Source organism: Amblyraja radiata, chromosome 27 (genome assembly GCF_010909765.2).
Source record: "Amblyraja radiata isolate CabotCenter1 chromosome 27, sAmbRad1.1.pri, whole genome shotgun sequence".
Taxonomy (NCBI): Eukaryota; Metazoa; Chordata; class Chondrichthyes; order Rajiformes; family Rajidae; genus Amblyraja; species Amblyraja radiata.
Genome location: NC_045982.1, coordinates 15,930,274 through 15,941,080, shown reverse-complemented (window position 1 = coordinate 15,941,080; position 10,807 = coordinate 15,930,274). Strand labels below are relative to the sequence as shown.

Genomic DNA, 10,807 nt, shown 5'->3' with positions numbered 1-10,807 from the left:
GTCAGGAAATTCCTGGGATTGCTTCTTTCACCAGTTTGATGAAATGCGAGTTAAATGTTCTGTACAACGGTGACTGTCAGATCTCTCCACTGTACCACAACTACTATCCTATGCCTTCGCACAGCCTCAGCACACCACCGTCGCAGCATCAATGCATTTGAAGTATTGATAACATAATATAAATGCCATAGAGATCCGTTTACCATCGCCAATTCTCTGCTAGTTAAATACAAATGCATCTTGTAACGTCGCAACCGGAGTACTGGATTCAACAGATTGAAGCCATTCCTGGCCAAAGATCTTGCTCTAGTATCTTTGTTCCTGGCCACTGAGTGGAGACCAAGGATCATAGATCTCCGCTCTGGTAGCTTTGGTGGAGACTGCATCACGTGATTTGAATCATGTGACTTGGGTAAAATGGGTGCGCACGGAGCGAGGTTGTCGCTGCTGCTCTTCTGCTCCGTCCTGGAAGCATTATCATGGCAAACAGTCCGCAATAGCACGCAGCCGCCTCCCGTGGTCATTTGGCACGGCATGGGTGAGTACAAGGAAACAAAATATCAAATATATTGACAATTGAATATATTCAGGAAGTGAATGATCTGATGTTTCTGTCCCTCTTTGGTAACAAAATCGTTGATGCTTTATATTGATGTGCAACTCATAAACAGTTAATCCAGAATTATTTAAAACGTCAATTGGAACCATTCAGTGTTTGGTGTAGCATTATTCTCCTTGATATGGTCTTGTAGTCTATGGTTATTTGTAATATTTGAAACGTAAACGCATACATTTTTAGCCTTGTATAAAACTAACTACCTCGCATCGTCAACAATTCCCATTGCACTGTGTTCAAGCTTTGAGATCACGAAATGTAGAAATGAAAGTTGTTAAGGCGCTCACGGGAAAATCATTCTAAATACGCATTTATTAAAGTTATGCAAATATTTTGTGCCAGAACTTGCAAACATACCGTTGTCTAGTGTTCTACCCTTGCTTTTACATTCTAATGTAACTCATACTGATTTTTAAAAATCAATTGATCACTTTTATGAAAGAAGAAAATGAGTATGCTATTGTTAAGATTTTATATTGTGGTGATTACTATATTTTTATTATCCTGTACAATTTACTCACTTTAGGTGACAGTTGTTGTAAAGAACTTACCTTGCATTTCATCAAACTGGTGAAAGAAGCAATCCCAGGAATATATGTCTTGTCTTTGCAAATTGGAAACAGTATTAAGGAGGTGCGTGTGAGAAAAAATGTAATGATAACAACTGAGCCAACTTTTTTAATGTAGTTTTTTGTGCTCTTAATAATCATGTAACTGTTTTATTTATTTTTTAAAAGATTTGCACAAAAAATGATACTGAACAGAGCTGACATGGATTTATGAAATGAAAACCATGTTTGACTATTCTATTGGAATAGTTTGATGTACCTAAAAGAATAGACTAAGTGAAAATGGGGGATGGGGTGTATTTAAATGTTATGCCTTTGACTCCTTTTTAAAGCATACCTTAAAATCTGCCCTTTAAAATACAGTTTAGGTTGTCCACTCTAATGACTTCCTGTATCTTGTCAAATGTTGTTTGGTAACACACCTGTGAAGTATTCTGAAACAGTTAATTACGTTAAAGGCACTACATAAGTAAATGATTTGTTGTACTGAATATTGTGGTTATTAGTTGTAATGAAGACCGCTTATATTTCTTTAGAAAATAAAACAAAGTGTTGGAGGTACGCAATGGATCAGGCAGCATCTGCGGAGGGAATAGACAGATAATGTTTTGAGTCACGACCCTTCTTCAGACTATCTAAGGTTTTTTTGTGTCTATTTATTTTAAAGGTGTTTAAAGACTCCTTTTAGCAAGTGGTCCCTAGTGATTTGGTGGCTGTAATGTATAATGAGATAGATAAGATTTGGGCTAATTCTTTACCCTACTTTCCTAACCCATTGAATAATGTGACTTTTACATTTTGTTTAATCAATATCATTTGGAAGTAGATACTTGAGTAGGTTAAGACTTTTGTTCTCAGACTTTTAAAAAACAAAACAAATAATGGTGCTAAAAAGTTGAATGTTGCCTGAAATTATCCCATAACACACATTCACTTCTCTTGGTTTAATTTTAGGATAGGGAATAATGCTGAAGATGCTTTCAGGCTGAATATTTGGCAGATAAAACAATATTTGTATATCCTCTTATAAAGTTCCGTTTTATATTCAATTTCTGCAAATCATGACTCCACACTGACCATCCCCGACACCCACCAGTTCCACCACCACCACCACCACCACCAAATATGACTGTACCAATAAGTGTTTTCTTCATGGTTGCTTTGGGTAGTTTTATCGATAGCCCTGTTTTTATTAATCCATATAGTTATTTTTGCAGGTTTGTGATTGGAGGTAAATGTGGCAAAGACTAATGCTTTTGAATCTTTCATTCATTTTTGCACAAATCTGAGGCATGTCATGGGTGGGTAATGAAAAACATAAGCATTCGATTATAAATTCAATTAGATGGGCTACAACGTAAACCAAGAGTCTGCAACCAGAGAGCAGCTAATGCTATAGTCCAAGGAGTGAAGCTGTGAACACATCTATGTGGTTCACCACATAGGTTCATAGTATTTTATTAAGATAAAAATGAAGTGGATGTTGCAAGATTAACACAATTTAGACATACTGAATTATTATGTTAATTATTAAATGATTAAGAATTAAACTGCCAAGTTTCAAAAATCTAAAACACATTCTAGACGTATTGTTAATTATACAATTCCTCAAAGTTGATGTGTATTAGGAATCTTTCTTTTTAGGACATTAAGAACGGTTACTTCATGAATGTAAATGATCAAGTAGAGTTGGTGTGTAATATATTATCCAAGGACAGGAAGCTGAAGAATGGATACAATGCAATGGGCTTCTCTCAAGGTGGCCAGTTTATGTAAGTGTGACCAATAGGACCATTGCATTGGGGAAAAAAATGTCATTTGTAGAATGTATTCACATTCCAAAGTATTTTGCAGCCAATTAAAACAGTTTTGTAAAATATAGTCAAATAAGGGGTATTTTATAGTTGGCTGCTCAGTTGGCAGATGGAATTCTCTCATCAATGATCTGTATCCATTACAGAAGAGCTGTAGCACAGAGGTGCCCTTCTCCACCTATGATTAATCTTATCACATTTGGAAGTCAACATCAAGGTAACATTTAAAGTTTATTGTACTATTTGTTCCATTTTTTTTCTATTGTAAGGACTTATCTGCTAAGCTACACTGACTTCCCACACTCTACAATCCCCACGCCATTCTGCTTCCTAAACCGTTCTCGTATTTACCATTACCATCCCTCAAAAGCTACTGCAGGAAGCAGAAACAAAGGTGCATTATTGTGAAATTGATAATGGTGTTCTAACGTTAACTTCAGTAAATCCATTCAGCAAGTTAATTTGGAGAAGCAACCTTCTTGAAATTTCCTTCAATTGAGATCAATCACTGCACAGAAACTGCATGCATACCAATGATGCACTCTAATCAAGAATGTTATCATTTCTATTTGTTCTATCTCTCCAAATTTGTCATGCCATTTGAACGCGGACTACTAACTTTAAAATTAAACAAATAGTTAGATGAAGCATAAGGTCATATGGTAGTACAGAAGGAAAACAGGCCATTTGGCCCAACTCTGCCATGGCGACCATTGAACACCCTTCCATATTAATCCCTTCTCCAGCACTTGGCCCATAACCTTTTGTCCAAGCAATTTCAAGTCCTCATCAAGGGACTCTGCTTCATCCACTCTCTCAGGTAGTGCACACCAGCAGGCAAGATGAGTTAGAACCGATCTGGAACCAAACATGCAATCATTACCGCAAATCATATTGAATATACCAAAAGCCTGAACCTGCAGATTTCACATTGTGTCAACGTTTTTATTAACACGGAGAAAAAATTCAGATCTTTAGATTAGATTATTTTATCTCTTGCACCTGCCTCCCCCCCCCCCCCTTCCACCTTCATTTTCATCACTAGGGGTGTATGGTGTTGATGGTGTATTGCATCAACTTTTTTATGAACAACGAAAACAATTCTGGTCTTTCATTTAGATTAAATTATCATTCTATCTTTTGCACCTGTCTCTCCCCACCTTTCATTTCCACCATGAGGAGTGTACGGATTACCCCGCTGTCCTGGAGAAAGTTCTCAATTCTGCGATTGGATAAGGAAATTGCTGAACTTTGGTGCTTACAGAAACTCCATTCAAAAGCAGTGAGTACCAACACTTATGTTTGAAGATACTTCCATCTTGCACTTATTTCATGAATTGCCTGACTAGTCGAAATTAAGGCAAAATTAAATCAGTAAATATATTTTTGTGCACATATGCCCTTGTCTTTTCCAGTGGTTTGGAAGAGAATCGCTGCAGGTTTCTCTTCTGGAACGTCACCTTTTCTAAACTACAGTTTTGGTTATATACTTTAACTTCGTGTATCTTTAGTTTAGAGATAGGGCGTGGAAACAGCCCCTTCTGCCACCGAGTCCTTGTCGATCTCTGATCACCTGTCAACGCTAGTTCTGTTATCTCACTTTGATGCCTTTGATGTGTATCTTTCCTTCAATTTGAAATTACTTTCTTACTAGTTTGGTGCAGGCAGAATACTGGCATGATCCTCTGAATGAAGAACTTTACATGAGCAAAAGTGTTTTCTTGGCAGACATTAATCAAGAAAGGGTATGTGGTCAATATTATTTAATTATTTTGCTTCACGTTGGAAATTCCAAGTAGTGAACTCCATCCATTAAATGTATCCAGCCACCATTTCGAATCACTTTGTATCTAATCATTTTTGTCTAGCACTGCGTTCCCTTTTGTATCACAGACTATCAATTTTGCTGCTGGTTTTGAGCATTGTTATATAGTGGCAACTGAGTTTCAATATGCAGAGTAGATATCAGATGATATTTTAATCTGTGGTTTAAATGTTCCTTTGGGAATGTAACAGCCACCAATATTGTGTTGCAGGGCATCAATGAAAGCTATAAGGAAAATCTGCTGAAATTAAACAAGTTTGTAATGATAAAATTCTTGAAGGATTCTATGGTTGACCCTATTGATTCAGAGGTGAGAATGCAATGTTTTGATTCTGTATATTTAATGGTACTTTTTGGTATTAATAGTTGCAGTTTTATAAAGTTCTATAAAATGCTGCTTTAAGGACTTTCTTGTTCATATGGATATAGCTGTAATATCAGCTACACTTCTTCCCATCTGCATGAGCATCTAAATCTACTATCTGCTCCCTTATTTTATTTTTTTTGGACTATAGTTTATGTGGAATAAATGTGTCATTGACAGAGAAGGAAACTCATGACCTAAAGCCCTACTGTCTCTCCAGTTACGGGAAAGCTCGGCCATCTCCTCCAGCCTGGAGAGGGACCGGGGAGAGAGACACGATCTCTTGTAGTCCACTATACTCTTGCCTGTATCCTTGGTAGCTTAGGACAGCGTTGAGAATCTGTTCAGTTAAGAACTGATTTAATAAGAACAAAGTTGGTTATTTCTGGATAAAGTTACTAGGAAATCCAACAAGCATAAGGATTGATGGCTGTTCAGAATTCAGCAACAACAAACCAATATATTGATTAAGAAAGGTGGAAAATTCATATGAGAGTAATTTCACTTCCCATGGAGGTAGTGAAATGACAGTTCGTCAGACTGATTCTTGGGATGGATGAACTGTCATAAAAAAAGGTTGGGTTCTTTCCACCTGAGTATTGAGTGAAGATCCTAATTTCTACTCCTACTCTTAATTGTCTGCAGGCTCTTAAGTTTCTGTTAAAATGAAACTGAACATTTTAAAATAATTGTTTCAAAATTCAAGCAACATCACAAGCTGTACGGTGCTTTATATGACACAAAATGATTCATTCTGAATTCTGTTCCAGTGGTTTGGTTTCTATAAAGCTGGCCAGGCCAAGGACACATACACCTTGCAAGAGAGTGCTCTTTATCAGGAGGTAAAATTTAATTTTATTTGTAATTTCCCTTTTTCTATAATATACAAAGTTAATTGTTAATTGATTTTTTAATTGATATGATTTGTTGCTGTCAAAGCCACAATTTAATACTCTCTGTGCTGAGCCATCATTTTGATTTATTTCGGTCTTTGGAACAGAAATTTGATTTTGAGTGCTACAATTTATGACTTGGCAGTGAGTAAGGAACAATGACATGTTTCAGAAGTGTCTGACTTGGTGAATTTGCATCTGGTAGCATTCCCATGTGTGTGCTACCTATGCCCTTCCAAGTGGTAAAGATCTCAAATTTTGATGTTGAAATGTAAGATGATATGCCAGAGGAAGGGAGAGTGAATATTTAAAGTAGAGACTGGGGTTCCCATCAAGTAGGGTGCTTTGACCTGGATGATGGTTTGCAACACGTTCATCTAGGCTGTGGAATGTGTTTCAGTAACTCTTGGCGTCTGACTTGCTCAGTTGGCCAGAGTATTTAGGATGGATCAAATGAAGATTCCGGGATGTGGCAATGCTAATACGCAGGTCTAAAACACTGCTGTTTTTCTGCATCCCCCCCCCCCCCCCCATTTCAATTGTTGTAATATTCTGATAGGAGTATAGCCAATCAGACTAGTTGTACCAAAATTTGGCTAGATGCGGTCCAGATTCAGTTGTTGGCGTGCACTATATTTCATGATCTCAACTGAAGAAATGGTGAGGTGGTCAGCTTACCTGCTTAGATCATTGTTTAGCAACCACTGGTGGAAATGCCAGTTGTGCAAGAATATTTATGGCTTGAATAAAACAGAACCTTTGGGAGGCAGGAATTTTAGCCAGATGAGCAATTTACCAGGAGCCACCAAAACCCCAAGAAATGAGTCTTGAATAAAAAAATCAGTGAAAATATTTATTTTGTTTCCAGGATCGATTGGGGTTGAAGGCAATGGACAAACTGAACAAACTGGAATTTCTAAGCGTGGATGGAGATCACCTTCGATTCTCACAGGAATGGTTCATCACTCATATAGTTCCTTATCTAAACTGATCTTGTTAATGCTGCAGCAGCTGAACTAATCGATTCAGCCTAAATCAAAGCATCTATTTCCTTGCAATATAAATTCTATAAATATTAATTCACTCAAAATATAATTACGTTCAAACATAATTCACCCTTGTGACCATTCTATTGAAGACAGTACCTTTTTTGTATAAAGGGGATCAATTCTGTACACAGCTTCCTTATAAGATGTGAGGTTTGTCTTGAACCCTTATTTTATAATGTAAAAATCACACCTAAGACAATTTGATTGACATACCTACCTCATCCCCACAAACCCTCTTCATCTTATCTGTTTATCCGTCCATTCATTTCTGTGTCAATTAATTGGTCCACTGAAGGAAAGGTCAGCCTGTTCAAAGATTTGACCATCGTCTCACACAGATGGTTTGATGGGAAATACTCTGTGTTTCTAAACAGTTTGAAAAGCTGCTGAATCGGTTTCTGTTCAGCAATGACTTGAATATTAACATTTCTAAAGGCTCGATAATTAATCCAGAGTTACTAGGTGCTATTTCTGTGGATTTGTAAGTTCTATAGCTTGCTAAACCACAGGTTCAGAGGAAGTTCCCAGTTCCTTAAACTAGTTTCCATTTGAAAAGTTCATTTAAAAAACCTTTGGGTGGGCTGCAACCCTTGCTTTCCCTCTCTCCGTCCCTCCCCTACCCTAGTTTCACTGTCCTCCTGATTAATTTTACTGTTGTATGCCTCGTCAGTCGACCCCACAGTGAACAATGAACCATTCTACATTTCCCTAATCATCGTCTGCTTTGATCTGTCATATTCGTACCTTACCCTTCGTTATGTCTAGTTTCCCTCCCCTGACTCTCAGTTTGAAGACGGGTCTTGACCTGAAACGCCACCCATTCCTTCTCTCCAGAGATGCCCCCTGTCCTGCTGAGTTACTCCAGCATTTTGTGTCGATCTTTGCTGGGTATGAAGCTTGGTGACAAGACCACAAAATCAGAACAGATTTTGAACCCTTTAATATTGGCTTTATGTGAAATGTTACTTACTTTTCTTAAATGGCAGTGTACATTAACATTTGCTGTATACTGCTGAGATACCAATCACTAATTGCAAATAATGCAAATTTTGCATCTGAAATGTTGTGAACATTATGTATAATACATTATAAAACGTGCATAAAATGCTGAAATGGCCACAATTTTCTGTTAAGGTGTTGCATTGTGATTAGTAATGTTTTAAATTTTGAAATTGCCTTCTCATTTTTAAGATTAGTGTTTTCAAAAGCTCCACTGCATTTCAAAATGACTACATAAAGCATGCATGTAAATTTTCATTTTTTTCCTACTGTTGTATTAAATAAAATTCCACTTTCATTTTGAAACTCATCTGCCTTTGTTTATTCAAACCACAATGTGGAATTAGAAGTGTCTATAAAATAACTCCTAGAATAAAGGGTTGCAGGTGTTGTGGGACCGAGAGACCAATAAAAAGTATACACTTTTTAATTAAGCTACTTTTTGGTAGCAAGAATACAATGTGGCAATATAAACTTAACATTGCTATCTTAACATGGATTCCACCCAGCTATTTCCATTTTCATTTCATATTTTGTTTCTACTGGGAACAAATGCATTGGAAAAGCCACCAGTGTGTAAATATATGTGAAATAGATAGAATGTGGGATTGGGTGAATGTCTTTACCCAGTCATGGTATCAAAACCAGAGGACCGGTTTAAGGTGAGAAGGGAACAATTTAATAGGATTTAATGGAAACCTGAGGGGCAACTTTTTTTATACAGAAGGTGGTGGATATATGGAACAAGCTGCCAGGGGAGGTGGTTGAGGCAGGAACTGTAACAACATTTCAAAGACATCTGGACAGGTAAATGGATAGGAAAAATTTAGAGGGATATGGGCCAAACACAGACTGATGGGGCATCTGGGTCGACAAGGGCAAGTTGGGCCAAAGGACCAGATTCTGTGCTGTATGACTAAATTGCCTAATAAGCATATGAGGAGAATCTGCAAGATAATGTTAAGATATGTATTCCTTTTCTCCAGTGATGCTGCCTGACATGCTGAATTACTCCAGCATTTTGAGTCTATCACGTCAGCATTTTGTGAAAATGTCATTGTTCAGCATCACCCTTTCTGGTTAATTATTTCGCCGGTTATCATGAGCCAACAAGCTACCAGATATGCTGGAGTAACTCAGCAAGTCAGACAGCATCTCTGGAGAATCCCCTTCCCCCACCCATTGTACTAGTATCACTGTTGTCCTGGTGAGTTTCATTGTATGTATAACTCGTTTTCACCTAGCCCACAGCTAAAAAGACACTGTTTCCTTTACCATGTTTAAGAAAAAACTGCAGATCCTGGAAAAATCGAAGTAGACAAAAATGCTGGAGAAACTCAGCGGGTGAGGCAGCATCTATGGAGCGAAGGAAGAGGTGACATTCCGGGTCGAGACCCTTCAGACGTTTATGGGGGTGGGGCAGGAAGAAGAAAGGAAGAGGTGGAGATAGTGGGCTGTGGGAGAGCTGGGGAGGGGAAAGAGGGAGAAAGCAAGTGTTATGTATATAATGTAAATGGTGTTACCTGCCTCCAAGTAAAAGGGGGAGCAGTGTAATGTATATAATGTAATTAGCATATGTTATGTCTGGTGCGAGGGGACGCATGCGCTAGTGGAGACTCTTTTTTGGCGTCCTGGGCCTGGCTGTGGGCTACACAGCCCTGGAAAACGTCCGAAGTGCTTTGCACGCGTGGGTTCGAATCCCATCCTCGTCGCCAATTGTAGTTTATTTTAGGTACTTGGAACTGACTTAAAAGAACTCTCAGATACAGGAGTAAACTAACAAGCTTCTTTATTCCAGGACGCCACCATGAGTCTCCCCTAGCGCATGCGTCCCCTCGCACCAGACATAACATATGCTAATTACATTATATACATTACAGCAAGGACTACCTGAAATTGGAGGTCAATGTCATACCGCTGGGGTGTAAACTACCCAAGCGAAATATGAGGTGCTGCTCCTCCAATTTGTGGTGGGATTCACTCTGGCCATGGAGGAGGCCCAGGACAGAAAGGTTGGATTCGGAATGGGAGGGGCAGTTGAAGTGCTGAGCCACCGGGAGATCAGGTTGGTTATTGTGGACTGATTTGGGGAAACTATTGAATGTATGTACAGCCTCCGAGAATGTTGGATGGAATTTTGTATGGATCTTGTATATAATTATTTCTTGTATAAAGTATATTTTGAAATTTTAAAAAGTTATTGCGGACTGAGCAGCGGTGTTGAGCGAAGCGATCGCGAAGCCTAGAGCAGCTGACACCTAGAGCAGCGATGCAGTAAATGAGGTTGGAGGAGGTGCAGGTGAACCCCTGCCGCACCTTCTTCTTCTTCTTCTTGCGCATGGCGTGCACAGCCTAAAGTTGGAGGACAACTTGTTCTATTTGATCTTATTTGTTTGTGCACACCGGGTTGATTGCATTTGCCGAAACAGGGCGGACCACGTGAAGGTTGCAATCTCCCACCCCACCTGCCGCACCTGGAAAGACTATTTAAGTCCTTGGATGGAGTCAATGGGGGGAGGTGAAGCGACAGGTGTAGCATTTCCTGCGGTTGCAAGGGAAAGTACCAGGGGAGGGGGTGGTTTGGGACGGAATTGACCAGGGAGCGGTTAATTTTCTGCACATTTTATGCACATCTCTCATTCATTTGTTCTATATCTCTATTTATCACCGTCTATATC

General features: G+C 38.7%; 1 protein-coding gene across 2 annotated transcripts; it reads left to right on the top strand.

The window, feature by feature from the left end:
- The first annotated feature begins 379 nt into the window (after nt 1–379).
- LOC116988493 (palmitoyl-protein thioesterase 1-like) lies at nt 380–8,439 on the top strand. 2 transcript variants are annotated; one of them, XM_033045253.1, is made up of 9 exons: nt 381–538; nt 1,143–1,249; nt 2,830–2,957; nt 3,146–3,216; nt 4,179–4,281; nt 4,654–4,744; nt 5,036–5,134; nt 5,959–6,030; nt 6,950–8,439. In XM_033045253.1, exons 1-9 carry the CDS (start codon nt 418–420, stop codon nt 7,070–7,072), a joined length of 915 nt encoding a protein of 304 aa, XP_032901144.1. In that variant the 5' UTR covers nt 381–417; the 3' UTR covers nt 7,073–8,439. The 2 variants fall into 2 exon arrangements, with proteins under 2 accessions (XP_032901145.1, XP_032901144.1); XM_033045254.1 differs by lacking the exon at nt 5,959–6,030 and having other exon boundaries at nt 380–538.
- Nucleotides 8,440–10,807: the final 2,368 nt, after the last annotated feature.

Coding starts and splice junctions, on each gene's coding strand:
- LOC116988493 (XM_033045253.1), top strand. CDS start 418: ATGGGTGCGCACGGAGCGAGGTTGTCGCTGCTGCTCTTCTGCTCCGTC. Junction 539..1,142: donor GGTCATTTGGCACGGCATGG/GTGAGTACAAGG, acceptor TACTCACTTTAG/GTGACAGTTGTTGTAAAGAA. Junction 4,745..5,035: donor CAGACATTAATCAAGAAAGG/GTATGTGGTCAA, acceptor ATTGTGTTGCAG/GGCATCAATGAAAGCTATAA.